Source organism: Chiloscyllium plagiosum, unplaced genomic scaffold, assembly GCF_037043375.1.
Source record: "Chiloscyllium plagiosum isolate Xiang-an unplaced genomic scaffold, Cpla_swu_hap1 HiC_scaffold_2, whole genome shotgun sequence".
In the NCBI taxonomy this organism is placed as follows: Eukaryota; Metazoa; Chordata; class Chondrichthyes; order Orectolobiformes; family Hemiscylliidae; genus Chiloscyllium; species Chiloscyllium plagiosum.
In genome coordinates, this window is record NW_028270140.1 from 108,242,974 (window position 1) to 108,267,839 (window position 24,866).

Here is a 24,866-nt window from a genome sequence, read left to right on the forward strand (position 1 = left end):
ATTAACTAATAGATTCTTGAACATTAGTTCCTCTGACTTGTATTCTAATGTTAAAATTACACAGTACAAATGGCACCTCGAGTCTTCAATTCTGGTCATAGATTCAAGTGGTGACATTGAAGAATGGGATGTTCTTCATGCAACAAATAATCAAATAAGATACCAATTGGATGTTCTGTGACTTTATATTTCAGGGTCAGTCTATCTCGAAGAACTAGGATTATAAAATGGCTTCTATCATCTTTAATTATCTTATGATCCTGAGGAAGTCAACTTACAGCCAACCATCATATTCATCTTGTTCAGTAGTAGTGAAATTCAGTGACGATATTGCAGTAAGATGTCTTACAGCTGAATTTGCTATTTCTTATGTTTCCACAATGGCATTGTCCAAAAAAAAACATCATTTTCTCCTTCACTCCAATTATCCCTACTTCACCTTCATCATATCTTTAATCTTCAACTGTCTCAAAAATATCAGTCTGCTTATCTGACAACTGTACTGGAAAAGCAGATATTTTCTGCATTCTCCATCCTTCTCCCTGCCAACTGACTGAGGTTGAACCAGACAGTTTGCAACTATACTGTCTTTTCTCTATTTTTGGAAAGGCATGTAAGCATATGTAGAAAGACCAATATTTGTTGCACATCCCTAATTGCCCTTGATTGGCTCGGTGTGCTATTTGAAAGGGCATTTAAGAGTTGATTGCATTGCTGTGGATCCAGCATTACATATACACCAAAATTGAGTAAGATCAGCAGATATCCTTCACTGAAGAACAATACTAGTCCAGATGGGTTTTTATGACAATTAATGGAAATTTTATGATACCATTCCAGAGCTAATCTTACATTTTCTGATTTTTTTATTCATTGAATTTGAATTCCATCAGAAGCATGTTCTCAGAGTAATATTCTGGGTATTTGGATTACATTACCACTATGCTACTGCCTTTCAATTTTATTTGTCACCAAGGTCAGTTTGAGACCACGTACCTGCATCCTCTCTATTACAAACTATTTTCAACTTGTTTGTAGTGTCTGACATTGCCCTTGCCTCAGCTCACTGATGTGGACACCTTCATCCATACTGTTGTTATGTCTAACCTATTCAAATACACTGTTGGCTAGCCTTCCAAATTCTACATGCTGTATATTTTAGATGACACAAAACTGCCCATATCTTTACTTGCACCAAGTGCTATTTATCCACCTATTTATATTGACTGATTATATTATTCACTGATTTGCATTGGTTCCTAGTCAAGCAATGAATTTATTTTAAACTTACCATCTTTTTGAAATACCTCCATGCTGACAGAAGTCCCAAAATAGTTCACAAAGGTGTTGTTTCATTTTAAAAAAAACTGAAAGGGAACAATTGGGAGGGGAAGCAAATGAGCCAACTGTCATCTTCATCTGCAATTAGGATGAGATTTGTGAAAGTTCAGGTTTGTCTGCCAGACATCATATTCACCTCATTCAATAATTATGTACCTTCAATAGACCTGGTTTTGCTGTCAAAATAATGGTGAGGTGCTTTCAACAACTTGCTATGCAAAATGTTATAAAACTTAATTGCAGGGCAAAACGTAACAAATGCCAGATGCCATTATCTACCCCGCTTATTAATTGTTATTTTCTGCTTTATAGCATACATAAACAATGCCTGAGCAGAGTGGACGTAAGCGGAAGAGACATACCAGGTTAAAGAGGGACACATACCAGTATCTAGTCCCAAACCCAATACAAATAGTTATCCTAGAAATTTCTTTTGTAGAGAAAGCAACTAGATAAATAAAACAGAAGTTACAGGGAACCACCTAAATTGAAGAGAGAAGTGAAAATATAATTTAATGACATTATTCTTTGGAGGCAAAGACAAATGTTGCTCATTTTTAGGCAAAACTTACCCAAAATATACTATAGGATATTTAAAAAATAAATAACATTCTTGTGAAAACAGGAAGACTCAGTTATCTTGTAACTTTTGGTTCCTCAGAGTATTCATATTCAAATTATATTTTGCCTTGATACAATTTTATTAAAATTTCAAAGCTAAAATGTCTTGTTGCTGCAGAATTACGCTATTTGCCTAAGTGGAACATGTCATTATCTATAATGTCACGTCAAAAAAAGACAATGTTTTCCTTCCTACTTAGGGAACATTGTGATTTCATTAACTGTGATACAATTGTTACTTTACATATGCTGCAATAGCTGGTTATCTCTCAAACAATGGATGGAATTCAGTGTCCCACGGAAGTGCACAGAGAGATGGGGAGGCCCTAAAATAGAGTTAAAATCTCAAGATGAAGAGCTTGTTGTCTTCTCCAATCTCCCAATTATGACTGGGGCTAGAAGGTTATCTTGCCTGGAGTCCCTTAAGTGGTGGGTGATGGGGGGAGTGTGTGCAAGAAGAGAACACGTCAAGTGACAAACTTTCATGTCTTGCCAGGCAGCTGAGATCCCTCCTGCTCAAGTATTTGTGCTCACTCCCCACTGGGAGATCCATTCTTGCCCTTCAAACTGATTTCCCATTTCTCATGCCAGTGGCTGTGCTGGTAATGATAGTCTGCTGGCCTTTGACTAGCAGCAATTGAAAGTGGAAAACTCCCCCTGCAGTGTTCTGCAGCCTAACCTTGATCAGGTTCATACTTGATGTCTTAAAAATAATTGCGTGAAGGTGCTTGGGAATGGCCCCTGGCAGAGTTGCTACCATACCTCCAACCTTTCACCATGATTATTAAACCTGGCCTGGTTTCTGAACTTACAATATGGTAAATATGCCCCTTTCATATGCAAAAACCCTAACATGATACTAAATTTTATAATTGAGAACCATTATCATATACCTTCCTCAAGCAATTTTTCTTTGGATCATGCAACCAGTCTACATACAGATCAGATGGGAGATCTGAGCAATTTAGACAGTTTTCCAGAAAGTGATAAAAATCATGCGACCTGATATTGCCCCAGGCAGGTATAATTTGTCGCGGGTTTGCGGAACTACGAGAACATAGTACAGTCTTCTTAATTTGCTACATATGTCCCTCTTCAAAATAAGTCTCTGTACTATTATGTAATTTTATATGTTCAAAAGTAACATAATTGTTGGCACTACACGCACATTTTTTGCTTTTGACATCATTTGTTTTGGATTGTTAGTTTATACCAATAAAAGGTCAATTCTACCATGCCTGTCCAGCAGTCTCTGGAAGGTCTAAGGTGGTAATAGGAAGGAGATGGTGTGACATTACCAAGCCCACTATTTTAACTAATTTGTTTTCAGGCACAGGACGGTCCCAACTAAGTGAAGGTTTAATTTAAATAACAAACATACATCTTGATGCAATCATGGAGACCATTTTGATCATGGGCCGACTAAGCTATGCCACAGTGTGGGGCTTGCCAGCAGTATTTCAGTGACATCAAGCAGCTTGACCATTGGAGGTTTAGTTGAGACGCTCTTTTGAAAAGCTTTTTAAAGATTCTTTCTGCTTGTTCTACCAACATTAGGAGACCTTTGGCCATTCTCCAGCCTGGGATTGCTTCCTCCCCATAATTGAGTCCCCTGATTCTGCTTTTATTCCTGTCTTTCATTGCCAGGCTGCAAAAAGCATATATTAACGAGGACAGACATAATATTTTCTGTCTCCAAAATTTGGTGATGGAAGGTGGGAGGTTAGGTAGATGCCCTTCTCCCCTTAAATCATACCCTCCCCTCAGGTCACAATATCTGCATCAAGTAAACATCACAGGATGGATTTTTGCAGAATCAGAAAGACTTAGCAGACCTTTAGAAATAACATGCGGAACACCGACGCAGAAGTGTTTGCTCCATTTCCAACATATCCAATTGTTACGGGTAGGTAAAAGAGAGTGGGAATTCTTCTTAAATTCTGCCTGAAGTCAAGTCTGATCTACAGCATTGTGGTCTCTGCCATGGTCAGGGGAAAAAAGGCAGATTGTGAATTCACCAGAATGGAGTTCGAGCCTTAACTTTGACTTAAATGTGATCCAACAACAACCATCCAGCTTGGCCCCAAAAGAGTCTGAATTACTACTGTTTTACATGAATATTATAGTCTGCAGCTATGGGTAGTAATGGCAGAGGCTCTAATTTTGTTCCATCAAATGGCAAACCAGAAATCTCTTCCACTGTCACTGCTTGACATTACCATATATTGGAAAGACTTACAAGTTGATGCTCAACCTGTCTGGTCAGATGTTGGACATCGGGTCCTTGAGTGGAAGTTGAAACTGGCATTTCATGCTCGCAGGTGTCTATTATTTTGGTGGGATATCTGAATTTAGCAGGGTTATTTGAACTTGTTGCTGATCAGAAAAGAAAATAGCATCTGATCGTCCAGTTTCAATCGAGTTTTGTGTTAGCATTTCCCCAAGGGTTAGCATTATCCTTGTGAATGTATGGCTGAATTTCAAAAACAAATGATCTCAACACGAGGTTCACATTCACACTTTGACACAATTGACAGATTACCTGAATACTGAATAAACATTTGTTTCTCTTTATTAGAGACTAACAAGTTGAAGAAGTTTAAAATGGATTTTTGATGGATTTTATAGATCCATTTGTGATTTGTTTCTTTAAGATAAATTTGTTCATATTTCTTCAGGGTCTGACCTTTGTCTCTGGTTAACCACCTCACTTCCTTTCATTTATTTCCGGTCACGATTGAGCCAGTGAAATTGGAATGCTTAACATAAGTTGCTGCTTCCCAGACCTTTTGCCCACCTGCTCCACCATCACCCCTTTTTGGAGGTTCAGCCCTTTAGATCTGTAAAACAAAATCTCCTGCAAATGAAAGACCTGTATAAAAGCTATTGAATTTTGGTCCCATACATTTTACCTTGCTTTATAGTTGAGGGTATACTGTTTAACATAAATTGATTTATTTTTTATTAACAGGGACAGATGCAAGAATCTGTGAACTGAACGAAGTGAGGAGTGAGAAGAAAGTCTGATATTGAGAAAACGGAAGTGAGTTAAGGTCAAAAGTACAGGACTTAAAAGTGAGGAGAGAAGAGAAAAAGCAAGGATGGGGAGGAAAAAGATTCAAATCACGCGGATTGTGGATGAACGAAACAGACAGGTGAGGCTTGAATACAGATAGTTGCTATCAATCATTAGAGTGAATCTGTGTGGATCCTGTTTCAATTTGACTGATTTATTTGTTGCTTTGACTTTGTGGAGCAACTACATTTTTTATTCATCATTAGCAGTAAGCAGTGACCATTGCAACCAACTTCCAATGCCCTAAATACATTGAAGTGTTAGTTTTAACTTTATATTTTCAATTACCTAATGAGTATAGTCAGTTCTTCTATAACGTGATGGTTGCATTCTTGTGCAACCCCGAATTATGGAAAAATCAAGCTTTAGAAACATCGCTTAAAGTGTTGGTACTGTAATCGTGTTACAGCCAACACATGTTTTGAACATTTGTGTTATAGAAACAGCGTCCCTAATTCGTCAATCACCTGAAAGCGAATTTGCATTGATGAAGTGTACGTTATAACAGAACGACCGGTACAGAGAAACCTCAATTATCCGGCATTCGATTATCCAAATATCGGATTATCTGGCAAGATCGCAAGGTCCCGATGCTCGGCTAAACTGTGTTATCCGGCATTCGATTATCTGGAATTTGATTAGCCGAACAAAATACTCTCTGTCCGTGTCCTTTTGGATAATCGAGGTTCCTCTGTATATTGACATTTATCACTGCTGGCCCAAGAAACATAATGGTTTGCCACTGAACTGGTTATGGGAATTGATACTGATCAAAATAGTGCCTTCTCTCAGTTTCTGAAATCTGCATCCCAAATATCTGTCTTGAATATGGTTGTATGCACTAAACAAAATAACTGCTTTTTGATTGCTTAATGAATTTACTTAAGCCGTAACTTTTTTTCCAAATAAAGATATGGGCGGTAATATTTTATGCCAATGCAAATGGAAGTCTTCAGAACATATTAAAAATCATAAAGCTGTTCAATTTCCTGGCACCCTTCAATGGATTCCATTGAATTATATTAGTTTCAACATGCTGTAATTGTATTTGTGGATATCAGAGTAAATTGGAAGGGTAGACAATCAAACTACTCTCCAATAAGTCTTTTATGTTTTAATTAAAATTCTTTTTCTCCATTTTATTTTCATTTACTTGATCTCCCTGATGTTATAATTTTTATCTCTGTATCCTTGAGAACATTGTTTTGAAAGAAACCAATCAAAGCACAAATTTCAGTTCCATGTGTGCAATGATTCACACTGTTGGCTTAATAAAGCGGCACTTTTCTATTGGGATTAAATGACTCTGCAGGAAAAGTTATGCTGAAAGATCAAACCAACCTAGTATTTATGATGGATACATTTTATGTTTTTCCCTGTAGACTGGTATTCCTTGAAGCCAAGTCAGAAAGTAATAATGCTGCCATTATCTAGCTACCTCCTTGCTTTCTTTAAATAGTTTACAGTTTGAAGCTGAAATGGTGGTCTTTAATGCTAGTTTATAAATCATTACTTCTTTCCCATTGTGTGCAAGAATTTGGAGCTCAAACATGTATCTACTAGAAGTTATAGTGAAAAGAATTTGTGTTTATTTAGAAACTTTCCACATGTTCCTGTCAATGCAATAGCTGTTAGGTATCCGCATGAAGTTTGCACATAAAAATTGTATTTGGAATACAGGAGCTGTAGTTTATCTAAATATCATAGTGGTTTAGGATTTCATGGAATTCATTTTTATTGGTAGTAAATTCTGGAGCAAATGCAAACATAAAGAGCAAATTCATATTTTAAGATTATTCATCAAACAGCTTTGGGAGTTCTTATCCTTTATTGATAGTTTTGCCTCAATTTTATCTAATTGTTCACAATAGTTTTAGGTTTTTATGTCATGGGAGGTATTCCTGCCACATACAAACAATCCTGTTCTAAAAAATTAAAAGGTATAAAAACAAAATCAGGAATGAGTAACTTATAGACTTGGCACACTGTCTACACCTTGACTTCAAATCCAATCTAATTTACTGAGGGGAAAGTCTTGTCAGTCTACCTGTTACAAAGATCATCTGTTAAAAAAAAAAAAATGAAAATTTGGTCAACCAAGTTCATGGAATTACACCATTAGTGTATTTTCATTTATTTGTGAACTATTCATATGATCTCATTTTCCTCAATTCTCTATTAATTGGCAATCTGTCTCAACAAGTTACATGGATAATTCCATGCAAAAATTCATAATAGTGTCATGATCTACTGCAGGGAGTTTATGAAGGAAAATCATTGGGTCAGTGTTATATGGCTTTATTTCCAAGCACTTTGCACTGTACATCAATTTAAGTGCCTGATTGTGGGTAGCAGGCCATTACTGATCAAAACCATTTTTTTTTGCAATCCCACAAAAAATGATGCTTCCATCTTTGTATCATACGAACTTGACAAATTTCAGTCATGATTGAAGCAACATTTTGTGAATCCATGAACAAAGCCTGGATTTTTTTTCACTATGGCATTTTTAACAATGGGATTTGTTAGAAATTTTTAAAACTGCTGCAATTTTAATAGAGGCAGTAACGATTTACTCTGAAGTCTCTACACCAAGTCTGCTAACTCTGTTTCTTGGGAACCCTGAATAAATTTCTATGCTTCCAAAAACAACCGTTGGTTGGATGCAGAGAGTCTTAACATAGCCCAGGAATGATCTAAAAACAAAAATTAACTGTAGCTAAGTTTCCGTTTTTATCGATTCTCTATGTTCTTCTTCTGGTCTTCGAATTGTTGTGCTCTAGGCTTGCAGATGCATTCCTGTTCCCATCTCCTTGACTCTCATTTGCAATAAAAAGAATTGTTAGAGAATGGGCTTGCATTTTTTTCCCCTTTTATTCTTTCACGGAATCTGAATGTCACCATCAAAACCAGCAGTTTTTGGCCATAAATTACCCTTGAACCGAATGGCTTCCAAAGAGTGAGAAAATCGGAATTGCTGACCAATTAGCCTAACAACAGCAGTGGAGAGTATTGTAAAAGAAGTGATAACAGAACATATGGACAGTTTTAATGTGACTGGAGAAAGCCAACATAGGTTTATGAATGGCAGATCATGTTGAACAAATCTACTGGTGTTTTTTGAGGATTTAAGAAATAAATAAGGCGGAACCAATTAGTTTGGTGTATTTGGATTTTTAGAAGCCTTTGATCAGGTCCCTCATAAAAGGTTAGTGGACAAAATTAAAGTACATGGAATCAATAGGCTAGCAGAATGGGAAAGTTAGGGGAAGATGGAATTCAATACAATTCAGCAGAAGGTACAGGGAGAGGCTATATAAACTTAATGGCACAATTTAAAGAATTTTCAGGGAGAGAAGGACACAATGGGCTGAATAATGACCTTTGCTGTAAATGACTTACTGTATTAGAACTTAGTTGAAGGATAATAAGGTGGAAGAACCTAATGAGAGTAAATGGATTTATGTTGAACTTGTAAATAACATTGATTAGACCTCAGTTAATATATACAGTTCTGGGAGGCACCCTTTAGGAAAGGTGTGAATGTGGTGAAAAGGATGTTGAAGATCTTTGCAAATGATTCCAGAGTATGACGATAGATTTGAGAAGTTGGGGCTGCTTTTCTTGGAGAGGAGAAAACTAACAGCAGGTTCGATAGACATTTTCAAATTCATGAGTCCAGACAAAATAGGGAGAAAGTGTTCCCATGTAAAAAGCACAGTTTTAAAGTGATTTGCAAAAGAAGCAAATGTGTGGTGAGAAAAGCAAGTGGACTACACAGCAAATTGAATGGGTTTAGAATGTACTGCCTGCAAGTGTAGTGGAGTTTCAAATAAGGCATTCAAGGGTGTATTAGATGATTATTTAAATGACAAGAACTTACAAATATGGGGTAAAAAGCATGTGTTTGGCCCTAAACTAAAATTCTTTGCGCAGACACAGTCAGCCGAATGGCCGCCTTCTGCACTGTAACAGTTTTGTGATTCTGATACAATATTTTTCCCAGAACCTTAGAAAATAAATTTGAAATAAAATATTATATAGACTATAATCAAATGCTGAATAGGATGTAACATATCCTTTAAAATTATTACAAGGCAGTATTTGGGAGTGACTGATAGGAACATTAAGAATTAAGCACAGGAGTCGAATTCTCCAGACAAAACCACAGGATTGTTTCATTTGGATGTCTGAGAGTATAGGCCTGAAAACAGTTGGAATTCAGGTATGCTGATTTCCTACTTTAGCTTGGAATTTCTTCTAGGTATTGTAAGGAGTGAAGGAGGAATAAACTCCTTATGCCAGGATTCAAGCTATTAATAGACCATGCTCCACAACAGAAACTGTTTTTGTTTCCCCTGTAAAATCAAGCCTCTAGAGATTCTAGGTGGTCCCCACCATTTTATGACTTGCCGTCTAGCATAGAGGTGCTTGAAAGGGGAAGAAGCCTGGCAAACCACATACCTGCCATCAGTGTTAGAGGCTAGAATTCTAGCAGCAAGGGGTACAGATCATTGAGACATGAGAACTAACTTGTGCCTTTCTCAGACCCTGTAAACTCTGGAGGAGCCAAGACTGGAGGGCACCAACATGTGAAATCTAGGCATTGTTCAGAGGATTGCAGTCCACACAGCTTCTGGGCCAAGTATGTTATAACATTCATCTCAGCCATGAGATTCCATCCTTGAAGTCACTTGTTAGTGTCTTTTATCATTTATAGTAGACAATGTTTCCACTTTTTGTCAAGATCCTGTGCTATTTTTGTCAGCCTTACTGCAAACTACCAGTATGGCCCATGAACTTGATGCTAGATGCTGTTGATGCAGGGCTGAATGTCCATAGTTCTTCTAGTACAATTACACCATGACCCTAGCAGGTGTTCATTAGAAAATTCAGTAATTGGGGTGTAAGACAGATATATCTAACCTATGCTCTTCCAATGTGGAGCTTTCTAGCTGCTTAGCACAACATGTCCAGTAGCTGGTTGAGGTCAGGTATACTGACTGCTGAACAGTGAATTTGACACATAACCTTTCAAAAAGTTATGTATGTCACGTTATATTTTTAAAGTACCACATATCCAAGAGAGCAATTTTTTTTTGTCTGGCACAGCATGCTGCTGTTTCTTTCTCTCTACAGCAGGCTAGCATCTTCCTAGAACAAAGAACAATACAACGCAGAACAGGTCCTTCGACCCTCGATCTTGCACCGACCTGTAAACTATTCTCACCTCATCCCCTACACTCTCCCATCATCATCCACGTGCTTATCCAAGTTTTGTTTAAATCTCCCTAATGTGGCTGAGTTGACTACATTAGCAGGTAGGGCATTCCACGCCCTTACCACTCTCTGCGTAAAGAACCTGCCTCTGACATCTGTCTTTAAATCTATCACCCCTCAATTTGTAATTATGCCCCCTCGTACACGCTGATGTCATCATCCTAGGAAAAAGAGTTTCACTGTCTACCCTATCTAATCCTCTGCTCATCTTGTATGTCTCTGTCAAATCCCCTCTTAGCCTTCTTTCCTCATAAGACCTTCCCTCCAGACCAGGCAATATCCTGGTAAATCTGCTCTGCACCTTTTCCAATGCTTCCACATCCTTCCCGAAATATGGCGACCAGAACTGTATACAATATTCCAAGTGCGGCCGCACTAGCGTTTTGTATAGTTGCAGCATGATATTGCGGCTCTGGAACTCAATCCCTCTACTAATGAAACCTAAAAAACCATATGCCTCCTTAACAACACTATTAACCTGGGTGGCACCTTTCAGGAATCTATGTACATGGACTCCAAGATCCCTCTGCACACTACCAAGAATCTTTCCATTGATGCAGTACTCTGTCTTCCTGTTATGCTTCCCAAAGTGCATTACCACACATTTAGCTGCATTGAACTCCATTTGCCACCTCTCATCCCAATTCTGCAGTTTATCCAAGTCCCCCTGCAACCTGTAACATTCTTCCAAACTGTCCACTACTCCACCTACTTTAGTGTCATCTGCAAATTTACTAATCCATCCACCAATGCCTGCGTCTAAGCCATTTATAAAAATGACAAACAGCGTGGTCCCAAAATAGATTCTTGTGGCACACCACTAGTAACTGGACTCCAGGCTGAATATTTTCCAACAACCACCACTCACTGCTTTCTTTCAGAAAGCCAGTTTCTAATCCAAACTGCTAAATCACCTTCAATCCCATGCCTCTGCAGTTTCTCCAACATCCTACCATGTGCAACCTTATCAAAGGCTTTACCCCTGAAGTCCATATATACCATGTCAACTGCCCTACCCTCATCTACATCCTTGGTCACCTTCTCAAAAAACTCAATGAGGTTTGTGACACATGACCTGCTTTTGACGAAACCACGTTGACTATCTGAAATCAAATTGTTGCTTGCTAGATGATTATAAATCTTATCTCGTATAATCCTTTCCAAAACCTTTCCTACAACAGAAGTAAGGCTCACTGGTCTATAATTACCTGGGTTATCTCTACTGCCCTCCTTGAACAAGGGCACAACATTTGCAATCCTCCAGTTCTCTGGTACTAAACCTGTAGACAATGACAACTCAAATATCAAAGCCAAAGGCTTTACTATCTCCTCCCTAGCTTCCCAGAGAATCCTCGGATAAATCTCATCTGACCCATGCAACTTGTCTAATTGCTCAAATGTCTGATCAGATGTCCAGATATCCAAGTTCCAGGTGTTTACATACACTGATCAAATTTCCTTAGTTTCTGAGAATGCCTCTTAATTTCTCTTGACATAATCACTTCAAACAATCTATTGGTCTGATGTTGTGCCTTAACTAATCCTAAACACCTGGATCAGATCCTCTCTAAGTCTGGACTGTTATTCAAGTATAAGTCAAAAGAATCCAAAATTCCTGGGAATCTGTTGCACGTATGCAATGATAGTAGAGCAGAATGACCACCTTTGGTAGCCAGAGGTAAGAGACTTCATCCCAGATTCTAGAAATAAGATCGTCTTCATAGTAATGCTGAGCTACCAATGTCTGCAGGCCTGCATCAATGACACCTTATGAAGCTGACTGGAATGTCAAAGCAGTGTCATATGTTGTTCCTACTTTGATTAGTTTTTGAGATCTTTGTAATGAAGTAGACCTCTTGGGAAAGGTTAATTAAGCTTCTCCAGCCATGATTACTTTTCCCTTGTGGAGGTTTGGAGCATTAAAGTCATTCATGGCTCATCAGGTGTACTTTCACCTCTAAATTGGAATCTCAATCAAGACATTTATTTGAGCACATAAGCTTTACTGACAGTTTAATGCAGTGCCTTGAGAGTGCTGCACTGTCAGAGATGCAGTCCTTCAGATAAGATTTGATTTGGTTTGGATGAAGAAGAGTAAGATCAAAAAGGAAAATGAGGTTACTTAATAGGTGCCCAGTACCTTTTGTATCTAGGTCTGCAGTTTTCTTCCTAATCTTAATTACTGCTCATGACAAACTCTAGAAATAAAAGTTGTTACTAGTGACATATTTGGAGGTCAAGTGATTGTCTATAGTGTGTCAACTTTGGAGGAACCGAAATGAACAGCAGTGTTAAGCCTGCTAAAAACTTGTAATGTGGTTTCCTTTGGTGGTAATTTTTCCTTTCCTCTGGAACTATGGGTTGATTCTTAAAGAGTGATGATGTGAGTTGTGGCCCAATGTGTGGTAGAATCAGATGAGAACTCTGGCAAGGCTCATCTCAATGTCAGGAGCAACTCATACCATCTTTTATGCTTTTTTAAAGCAGCATGGTGAGTTTCTCATTGGGCAGTGGTAAGTTGCCAACTAAGGGGAATTATTTCTTGTTAAACGTTTTGGTCCAATTTACCTAACTACTATTCAGCTTTCTAACTGAACAAACTCGACAAACAAGCTCGATGTGGACAACTCAAAATGGAAACCAGAGATAGTACATTGCAAAGTTATCTCACTGCTTGCCTAAGTGACCTCCATGTTGGACATTGGGTGCCAGTATCTCAGTGTATAATCCATGGGCACCAGCCACATTCAAACCACGTACACAGACATTTGCATCCAGAATCTGATGGTGTCTCAAAGCATGGCACACCTTTGATCCACCTACAGGACACTTGAGGATGTCAGTGCACCTCTGGTGCACTGGCGACTATCATTATAATGCTGCACCAAGGACATTGTGCACTCGGGGGAATTCACCCAATTCACAGATTGGACAAGGTTGCATTTCTGGGCTCTTTACTTGGTGCTGTAGCACACACTCTCAGCACACTTAATGCTCACAGCATCCCTGGCATGCCTTGCCTTGTTGTTTTACACCCTCAGCCAGAGATAGGAGGCTTATGTTTCTGCTGTCTTGGCTTTGTTGTTCAGATCAGACACAAATGTAGGAAGCTTCTCACTGTTATCAGAGGCCTCCGTGAATGCAAGAGTAACAGCCTTCACTCAGGAGGTCCTGGCACAGCAAGTGAATGGCAGCATCCAATCCCAATACATGGCTAGGACATCATCCAACAGCCATTCAGGGCAGTCAGAGTCCAGATGCTTTCCATATAAGGAGTGAAGATTTGTATGTTGGGTAACCCCACCTATCATCTTGAATCTTTATGCTGTATTGGTGGGTGGAATGAGAGAGAGAGGGCAAGTTATGAAATGAAAGTGGGTGGCACAGTGGTTATTTTTGGTACAGATGAGGAGGTATCCCATGTGAGTATGTTGGCAGCAAAAAAGGGTTTGCAGGAATGGAGGTGTCAAGGGTTGGGCTAGTTGATAACAAGTAAAGGAAGATGTTGCATGCAATAGTGAGAGTGACAGAGTGTGAGCTTGATGGGAAGTGCGTACATTAGCAGATATCAAATGAATGTGAGGTATCGGTGAGAAGATTGTGGCACTTAAGCTAATTGAGGAAGATCTCCAAGTTCCTCTCCACAATAAGTGATGCCAATCTTTTTTGTCACTGTCTGCTATGTCCGGGACAAGTAGCATAAGGTATGCAGGGCAGCTTCAGACTGGCAGATTGTTATGTAGATGCACTATGGGTTTTTGAAGATGGCATGTTAGTGAATTCTGAGATATTCACTGACTGGCGAGTTGTTCTGTGAGCAGCGTGCGGAAAGATGGGACCAGACTCAGATGTGAGAGATGCCACGAAGGAGAAGTAGATAGTTAATGAGGTGAGTTTGGTAAGATATGGTGAGAAACTTGCTAGGCTTCATGTGAAACGTCCTCCAAAAAGCACAACGCAACTCAGACTTCGCCAAAGAAATCGTAAGTGTCAACCCAATAACTTTCTAGTTTTCACTATTACTCTCTCACTGTTACTTGATGACTATTTCTGTTCCTTTCCTATACTACTACTGCTACTCTCTCAGTGCAATAAACAAAAGGATAGTTAGAAGTCAAAGGTGGAAACAACGAGGTGGAAACAAAAATCAAAAACAACTTCAGAAAATCCAAATAATGGGGAAGAACAGAGTATGGTTAGGTTGAGTTTATGAGACATTAAAAACAACAGTTCAAGTTGATGAGACTTTTAAAAGAAAATTGAATATTAAGTTTTATACCAACTATAGAATATAAAAGCTGAGAAAAAAATGATGGTTCAATGTAAACCTTTTGCAAAGTACCAAAATAATCTGAACAGTTTTGGTCATCACAAGTTCATAGAAGGAAGCTTTTTGGAATGAAAAAAATAGAATATACCAAAAAAATGTGAAAGAACATAACTATTTTTATTAGAACAGAGCAAATTACTGGTTGCTTTGATACAAGTATTTTAAATTATAAGGGAATACAAAAGAATCAACAGAAGTAATTTTTTTCCAATTTAAAAAGAGAATGACTGTAAGGTTGTGGAACCTTCTCCCTCGCTTAGTGATTGAAGCAGAGACTGTCACACTTAGGAATATATTAGGTACAAATGATGAATAAACCCATAAGGTAACATGGTATATGGGGAGGCAATGGCCTAGTGGTATTATCGCTGGACTGTTAATCCAGAGATGCAGATAATGTTCTGGGGATCTGAGTTCGAATCCCACAATGGCAGACAATGGAATTTGAATTTAATAAAAATCTGGAATTGAGAGTCTAATGATGACCATAATTCTATTGTCAATTTATTGTTGGAAAAACTGATCTGGATCGCTAATGTCCAGCTGCCATCCTTATTTGATCTCGTCTACATTGGACTCCAGACCCACAGCAATGTGGTTAACTCTCAACTGCCTTCTGGGCGATTAGGGATGGGCAATAAAATGCTGCCTAGCCAGCAACACCCTCATCCTAAAACCAAACAACATCCAAAATAGAAATTGTTGGAAAATATCATCAGGTCTGGTGGTACCACCCTTCTTCAGAACTATATGTACGTGTAATAACTGCATTTACTCCAGTGATGTATAGAAGTAAAACTAGAGTTGGAGGAGAATGTTACTTTTATGGTACAGCCAACTGTGAGTGACATCAACTGACAAAAGTAAAGATCAACTGTAATATAACCCTTACAGAAGGGAAAGCCATTCACCGTATAGGATCAAGGACATCATGTCCTTTAGGTCATGTCCTGGAAAACAGGCAAAAGTCGGGATAATGTGTCATTTGCATTGATTGGGAACATTTGAAAAAAAGCATGGGATATTTTGTAGGGACAATTTTAGTGTATGTGAATCATTGCATTTGTTTTATGCATGATCTGGAAAACCCAGATTTGTGTGTTCTAATGTTTTACTTATGCCATCTTCCAAAGTTGGTGGGGCATGTGATGAAGGGTAAAATTATTTGTATAGCAGCAAGTTTTGCTGAGAACAAACACCAGCATCTGAGTGCCACATCATCTTCCTTCCTCCCAAGTGGGTATTCAAAGTGCCTCTGGTATTTCAACATCACTGTGATTACAGAGATACAATGGACTCAAAGACTTTTGCTTCCAAAAGCTGAACCAGTGAGTAACCCAAAAATTATTGGATGTGCCTAGCAAACATTACAATCACAATGTTCATTATGGAAACTTGGGAATTCAGGGGAACAAAAATTATCATTGTGGTCTTTCTGACCTTTCCTGGAGTTCAAGACTTATCACGCTATGCTCTGTTTCTCATATCCCTTCCTTTCCTGCTTAAACAAAATGTAAATTTTCTGCATGGTTTGTTTCTTCCATTCATTGATCATGTCCAATAGTTAATAAAAATTGTATAAGCTTGAAAATTGATTTATTTTATCTGTACTCTTTTTTTTTAGCAGTACAATGATTAGGACCCTTCTCAGTTTTCTTAACCCACTTGTGGTAAATATAAATCACACAACACCAAGTTATACATAATCTAGATTATGTAAATCGTCTTTTTAGAAGTAGAATCAGCCTGAACATTGGGGCACAGACAGCCTCACACAGGGCACCTCACCCCTTCACTGCATTATCTGGACTGACATGGCACCTATTGTTAAAGTTCCCTTGAGAATGTAACTTTAAAAATTTCTGGGATTTACATATGAAAGAACTGAAACCAACATGCCCATTCTAAAAGATGAGAGACTTACAAACAATCCAGGTCTTTTTCAATATATAATTTCAGTTACATCACACTGGAAACTTTTGCTCTAAATTCTGTGTCTTACAATCTTATATTCCACAACTACCTGATGAAGGAGCAGCACTCTGAAAGCTAGTGCTTCCAAATAAATCTGTTGGACTATAACCTGGTGTTGTGTGATTTTTAACTTTGTACACCCCAATCCAACATTGGCACCTCCAAATTGTGATAAATAGTAATGTTTATATTGGAAATTGCTTCACTTGATTATGTTTCTCTGTTGTATGGAAATATTAGCTCATTTGAAGTTGATAGGTGATACTTCAATTCAAATGGAAGATGGGGAACGTTGTGAAAGACATTAAACATTTGTATACTAATATCAGAAATAACTTTGCTTTGGCGTTTGGTACAGGGATTCCCCATCTCCATCTGCTGGTGAACTTGTGCTCTGCGTGAATGACTGCATCAATGGGCACTGGTTTGTTTATACTGTGACAGAAAAATTCAGTTTTATACAGTGACAATAAATATTACTCTCCTTTTTTACTAGAAGGCTTATGTATGATACATGTATTATAACACATGCAGCACAACTTATTCCCACATGGTTAAAACATTTTCCTTATAATTCATATGTCCCAAAAGTGTAATTTCATTTAATTTGTTTTGGAGCTTATAAATGCATTTTGCTAATGCGTCAATAATGTTATGTACATATTACACTTAACCATTAGCACTCCAGCCTGAAAGAAGCTCTGATACAGCATAAGGAGAAACAGGAAAACATGTCTTTGCTACTATTTTGCATAAAGTATCAATGCAACAGATTATAGTTGCATATATAATTCCCTATTGGTTCGCTCCTGTGTAGTGAATGAATAGTGGTAGGATTCATTTCAGGATTCTGAAAAATTCTTTACAGCTGACTTCAACTGTTCATTATTCTAAATTTGCACAGACAAAACCAGCAAGTGGAACATCATTTTATGACTGATGAAGAACACAAGCCTTATTGCATGTTTGACACGTCTTTTATTCATTTGGCTGTGTTTGTGATAATTATAAAATAATTACCTTTTATGAGCATATCCTGTGTTTTGTTTCTTCTTTTATCAAGTAGCATCTCTCCAGTATATCTCATGAGCCACTATGAAATCTGAAGATTATCTGACTTGAGAAAAGATACTATTTATTTATTTCTGGACATTCTTGGCAGTGGAGAAAAACACTGCAAAAGGAAATCAGAAGCTCAAAGAAACAAAAAGAAAGAGCTGAGACATAATTTGCAGCTAATGTGGCTAAGCAAACGCTAAACAAAATGTTGTGGATGCTGGAAATCTGAAATAAAAATTTAAGATGCTAGAAACACTTCGGGGGTTTGGGAGTATTTGTTTATCTCTTCATGGATACTTATGACCTGAAAATTTCCAGTATTTTCTCTTTTCTCACTACTGACTAAACTAATGTTAGGCTTTTAGAGATTTTATCTTCAGAATTGATTGCCTTCATATATGCTATCAAAGATATTGAGTGACTGTCTTTTACACAACTGCTATAGTCATTTTGCACTTTATGTAAAAGATAAATAAAAACAAAATTATAATGTTTGTTTTGTATTATAAGTTGTATTTATTGGTTACATTAAGTTTAAGTCAGTTGAACAATCCTGGTTACATTATGAGTGTGCTAACCAAGGCTCTTATTTGCCAGAAAGAATAATATGCTGCACAATTTGCTCTGTTCAGAACAAGATCCTTTCAATCCTAGGATAACAGCAATTCACATTTATCTAACCTTTTTAGTATAAAACGAATTCTTAGTGTTTCAAAGAGAATTAAGGAACATGTGTTTTATTCTTCATTCATGAGGTATGGGTATCATTGGCTGGGTCAGCACTTATCACCCACCCTAATTGCCATTGAGAAGGTGGTGGTGAGCTGCTTTCTTAAATGGCCTAATGAAGGAGAGGGGCTCCGAAAGCTTGCGGTTTCAAATAAGCCTGTTGAACTAAACCCGATGTTGTGGTTTTTGACTTTGTCCACCCCAGTCCAACACTGGGATTGAGGGCGATTTAGTGGGTTGAATCAGAAATTGGCTAGCTGAAAGAACACAGAGGGTGGTGATTGATGGGAAATGTTCATCCTGGAGTTCAGTTACTGTTCAGTGGTGTACCACAAGGATCTGTTTTGAGTCCACTGCTGTTTGTCATTTTTATAAGTGACCTGGATGAGGGTGGAGAAGGGATGAGTTAGTAAATTTGTGGACGACACTAAGGTTGATACAGTTGTGGATAGTACCGAAGGCTGTTGTAGGTTACAGAGGGATTTGGATAAACTGCAGAACTGGGCTGAGAGGTGGCCGATGGACAATGCAGAAACATGTGAGGCGATTCACTTTGGAAGGAGTAACAGGAATGCAGAGTACTGGGGGAATGGTAAGATTCTTGGAGCATTGTGTGCAGTTCTCATCACCGCATTATAGGAAGGATGTGGAAGCTTTGGAAAGGGTTCAGAGGAGACTTATGAGGATGTTGCCTGGTACGGAGAGAAGGTCTTATGAAGAAAGATTGAGGGACTTCAGGCTGTTTTTATTCGAGAGAAGAAGGTTGAGAGGTGACTTAAGTAAGACATATAAGATAATCAGAGGGTTAGATTGGGTGGACAGTGAGAGCCTTTTTTTGGATGGTGATGGCTAGCACGAGGGGATGTAGCTTTAAATTGAGGGGTGAAAGATACAGAACAGATGTCAGAGGTAGTGTCTTTACTCAGAGTAATAAGGGCATGGAACGCACTGCCTGTAACAGTTGTAGACTCGCCAACTCTAGGGACATTTAAATGGTCATTGGATAGACATATGAATGAAAATTGACTAGTATAGGTTAGATGGGCTTCAGATTGATTTCACAGGGTGGAAAAAGTGAGGACTGCAGATGCTGGAGATCAGAGCTGAAAATGTGTTGCTGAAAAAGCGCAGCAGGTCAGGCAGCATCCAAGGAACAGAAGAATTGACATTTCGGGCATAAGCCCTTCACAGGGTGGCACAACATCGAGGACCGACGTACTGTGCTGTTATGTTCTATGTTCACCTCCACATCATTCTTAAATGGCTGCAGTCTCTTTACTATACGGAGGTCCACAATGCCATTAGGGAGGAATTTCCAGGATTTTGGCCAACAACACTTAAAGAATAGTATTGTATTTCCAAGTCAGGATAATAAGTGACTTGGAGGGGATCTTGCGTGTAGTGGTATTCCTATGTATCTGCTGCCTTTGGTAGTGGCTATGGGTTTGGAAGGTGCTGTCTAAGAAGCTTTCGGTGAGTTTTTACAGTGCATATTGCAGATGGTATACACTTGCTGCTATTGATCATCGATGATGGAGGGAATGGATATTTCTGGATGTGGTGCTAATCAAGCAGGCTGCTTTGTCCTGAATGTTTCAAGCTTCTTGAGTTTTGTTGGAGCTACACTCACCCAGGCAAGTGGGTAGTATTCCCTCATGTTTCTGACTTGTGCCTTATAGATAATGGACAGATACTGGAGAGTTCCTTTTTGGGAGTTCACTTACTCACAGAGGGATTTCTAGCCTCTGACCTGTTCTTGTGGTCACAATATTTATATTGTTAGTCCAGTTCAGTTTCTGTTCTTGTGGTCACAATATTTATATTGCTAGTCCAGGATGTTGATGGTGGGGGTTTCAGTGATAGTAATGCCATTAAATATCAAGGGATGATTGCTAGTTTTCCTCCTGTTGGAGATAGCCATAGATTGGCACCAGTGTGGTTTAATTTTCCTTTCCAAGCTGCACTTGGACATGAACGGCTTTAGTATCTGAGGAATCACAAATGGTGCTGACCATTGTGCACTCATCAGGGAACCTCACCAGTTCTGACCTTTAGATAGAGGGAAGATTATTGATGACGCAACTGAAGATAGCTGAACTAAGAATATTATCCTGACAAACTTCTGCAGAAATGTCTTGGATCTGAGATGACTAACCTTCGACAACCAGAGAAAGATTCATGATCGAAGTGCGGAAGGAAATTCCTATAGATTGAAAGCTTTTCAGTTTTATCTTTAGTAGGGCCAGAAAAGGAACTTTGGGAGATCTGTAGTTTAGTGGAAATCATGCAAATAACTACAAAAGGTTTCATAGAGAAGATGGGCTCAAAGAAGGTATGAAATTAAATGCGAGAGAAATGAGAGAGAACACATGTTCAGAACTAGGGAAGGAATGAAATCATTGGGGATATAAGGCAAGGCGGAGTGGAGAAACAGCAGAGGGAACTGAGAGATGGTTGTTGCACTCTCTGTGCCAAAGACATCTTTGAACTAACTGCACCTGGAGTGACAGTACAGGAATTTAATAAGACAGTTAGTGGCAGAGTCTGCATTTAAACAGAGGATTCAGAGGGTTCCAATGAAATTAAATAGTTACACAGAAAACTTTAGACAGTTAATTCGTTAGTCTAACTCTCAAGTAGCTATTCTATTGACCCCATACACTCCTCCACACCATGACCTGACACTCCTGGAATCCAACCTGCTCTGGACCCAAAATCTAACCCTTTCCTACCCTGGACCTGACTCCTTTCACCCACTCTAGACTTGTTGCCCCTTCCCCTGCTTCTCCCTTTCCCCATTCCAGATCAAACTGTCTCTTCAACCACTTCTTCTGGGAAGGATGTTGGGTATTAGGGTTAAGGGCCAGAGGGATAGAAGATAATGAACTTGATGATTAGTGTAATCGCTGAGTAGGGTGTCAGGAGTAGGAAGCCAGATAAGTGGCGGGGGGGGGGTAGGTGTCAGGTGGATAGATGCTGTTGGAAGAGCATACAGTGCCAATTTAAGAGGATGTCAGGTGCAAAGTGGCAAGGTAAATGCAGGTGTTTACAGAAGGTCAGGAAAGGTGAGAGAAATCATGGCGAGCGGGTGTCAGGTCTGGGGGTTTCGTGACTGGGAAGGGGTTCAGTTCATAACCAATGGACTCTGAGTGTGCAGTGGATTGGGTTGGCTCTGTGGAATGGGGGATTTTGGTTATGCAGAATGGGATGGGACTGGTGGCATGTGGTGAGCTTGATTCCAAAAACTCAGAACCCTTTGAGAGAGAAAAATGTTTCCTCATCTCTGTCTCAAATGGACTACTCCCTATTTTTAAGCTGTGACCTCGAGTTTAAAGTTCTTCTACAAGAAGCAACATCCTTTGGACATCCACCTGTCAAGACCCCTCAAGATCATAAAAGTTTTAGCTGAATCACCTCTGACTTTTCTAAATTCCACAAGATACAGGCCTAGTCTGTTGAACCTTTCCTTGTAAGACAGTCTGCTCATTACAGGTATTAGATTTGTAAACTTATCTGAACTGCTTCATGCATGAATATCCTTCTGTAAATATGATACCAGCATTGTACACAGTACTCTAGATGCAGTCTGACTAATGTCCTGTATAACTGAAGCATCAACTTCTCACTCTTGCATTCAATTACCCCATAATAAAATATATCATTCAATTTGTTTGTCTGCTCATTTTTTGAAGGCAAAGAGAATACCTCAGTGGTGTCATCATATCCTTTTTGCTCCAAAATTCCAATCAAATGGATTCTGTCTTTTTCTTCTCCAGGTTTTCCTGCAGGCAAGTGTGCAGTATGGCTAAAATGAGCAAAGACTTTACTTAAATACTTAGACCCATAGTCCTAAATTTATTTTTCCTAGTCAAAATTTTTGGTGTCAAGTTCCAACAGTTAATTCCATTTCTTCAGAAGCCTTGGAAACAGTTCTCAAAGGGACTGCTTGTGGATACTCTAAAATGATCCAAAAACTTGTAAGATTATGGTGAATTTGAAAGAATAGGAATAATGCATCTAGTCCCAGAAAACATGTACCAGCAGCTTTCCACTTTCCCCTCCATTCCAAATCATCCCTAACTCTGGGCTTCAATGCAGTGCTGGTAGTTGATATTTAACAGATAACATTTGTTCTGATGAGAAGTTTCAGAATGTAGTTGCATATAGAACTGTAGCGCCCAATTTGAAAGCTAAGGAATTTAGGCCTCAATGTCTCTTCTCGAAAGAGTGAAATCAGAAAACTGCAAACTTAATGTAGGAAGCAACTATTAATTGATTAATATAGTTGAATCAGAATACAATATATTTCAAATTATGTTTTCAGGAATAAGCTGTCCATTTACATTCTAATGATTTCTTTTCATAACCCTTCTGCATAGTAACACAATAGTTCAATTTGCAGTACACTTTTATTGCATACAGTGATTATGAATTGTAAAATAGAGGTTTTGCAGACTATAAGTTACTCTTGGTTTTTAACATCATATTTTATACAAATTTCTGACATGAAAAATTTTAAACCCTTATCCATTATTATTGCCAACAATAGATTCAAGTCTTAAATTATCTTGGAATATTGGCACAGGAAAACAAAAACTTTAACCATTTTTTTTAACCTTGAGAATTAAAGATACAGTTGAAATGTATTACAGGAAATTGTAAAAGCTAAAACTGAACCAAAAATAAATAGTTTTCCTTTCCGTACTTTATAAAATGTGATTGACATTTGCATTCACTGTCATATGATCATTTATCATTACTAAAGGGCACCAGTCAAGTTGTTATAACTGAAACTGAAGTGATAAGCTACTCTAGGGTGAAGGGGAAGTACCCCGATCAGAAATGACCAGCGACAGGAAGATCTTGAGGGGTTCTGCTGATCCCCGATACCTTCTGCTGCTGGTTTCAGAACTAAATTCAGTGTTTTCTGCATCTATTTATATCTGAAAACAACTTCTACTTTAAAGGAATTAACGGTTCTTTTAGTGATAGCTGTTTAATCAGCAGTCTCATGTTCTTTGTGAATTTTGATAGAACTGTTTAAAATTAGCTCCACAACTAATGAGAGCCTTTGAATCATCTTGTCTGTTCTCCCACTTTTCTCCCACTTCGAACTGTTTCTTTTTCTTTACTGAAATCAAAATTTGCATTATTAATTTATAATATTGTGGCATTCTAACAACTTGCCAATGACTTTCTTCATTGGTCATTCATTTAGTGTCTTGCAATCCAACATGTTAATTGCAGAGATGGTAGCCCAACTGAAGTCTGATGGATTTTTTTGTTTTAATTATGTATGGTTATACATAGAAATATTTGGCACTTATAACAAAAAAACAAGTCCAAATAGGCCATGTTGTCATTTACTTCTCTATAAGTAAATATAGTCCTAATTATCTTTTGCTATTCATTCATGAGATGTGGGAATCACAGGCACAGCTAGCATTTCATCCTGGAAGAAGTAGAAATGTTTTTGGTGCTAAACTTATCTCTATAACAATGGAGCATTCAGTATCATTTAATTGTGCCTTGAAACTGGCTGATAGTTTTTGAGAGTGAGTTACTCACTGCATGATTTCCAACATCTGACCTTCTCTGACCTCTGTAGCTAAAATAGCTGTATTGTTGATTCAGTTATATATTTGGTTGATGGTGACCTACCAGGATGATGATGATGAGGGCTTCAGCGTTGATAGTGCAGTTGAATATCAAGGGGAGTTGCTTAGATTCTCCCTTGATGGAGATAGTCATTACCTGACACTTGAGTGGCATGACTGATAGTTCCCACTTGATCTTGTTGTAATTGGGAATGCACTTTATTTACTGAGGAGCTATGAATAGAACACAACATTGTGCAATCATCCATGAATATTCTGATCTTGTACTGGAGGGAATGTCTTTGGGACAACTGAAGATAGAAAAGGCCTAGCAGACTACTTCAGGGAATTCTTGCAGTAATGTCCTAGGCTGAGATTGGGCTGAAGCAACCAGAATCATCATCAAGTATGCTAACTGTGACTCCATGGAAATTCCTCCTGATTCCAGTAGACTTCAGTTGGACTCAGACTGTTTGATGGTGCACTTGGTCAAATGCTGCCCTGATGTTAAGGGCAATTGCTCCTCCCTTACCTCTTGAGTTCAGCTCTTTTGTCCATGTTTGGACCAAAGCTGTTTTGAGTTCTAGAGCTCAGTGGTTCTGGCAGAATCCAAACTAAACATCAGGGAGCTAAATACTGTTGGGTAAGTGCTGCTTGGTAGCCCAGCTGATGACAATACTTTGGTAAAGATTGAGGGGGACCGAATGGACAGTAAATAGCCAATTGACTTTTTATGGCTATTTGTGAATAGGATGTACCTGGACTTTTTTTTTCACCTTGTCAGGTAAATGCTAGTGTTGTAGCTATTCTGAAACAATATGGCCAGATAGACAGCTAGTTTTGAAGCACAGATCTTAAG

At 38.5% G+C, this 24,866-nt stretch overlaps 1 protein-coding gene across 13 annotated transcripts in view; it reads left to right on the forward strand.

Annotated features, from left to right (window-relative positions):
• Positions 1 to 24,866, forward strand: part of mef2cb (myocyte enhancer factor 2cb) — a 302,892-nt gene that overhangs the window by 167,678 nt on the left and 110,348 nt on the right. For 5 of the 13 annotated variants that reach the window (XM_043708885.2, XM_043708890.2, XM_043708877.2 and 2 more), the window contains one exon: positions 4,934 to 5,117. The exons of the other annotated variants lie outside the window; for them this stretch is intronic. In XM_043708885.2, coding sequence (XP_043564820.1) covers positions 5,064 to 5,117 — 54 coding nt within the window. In that variant the 5' untranslated portion in view covers positions 4,934 to 5,063. The remainder of the gene's footprint in view (positions 1 to 4,933; positions 5,118 to 24,866) is intronic. 13 annotated transcript variants of the gene reach the window in all.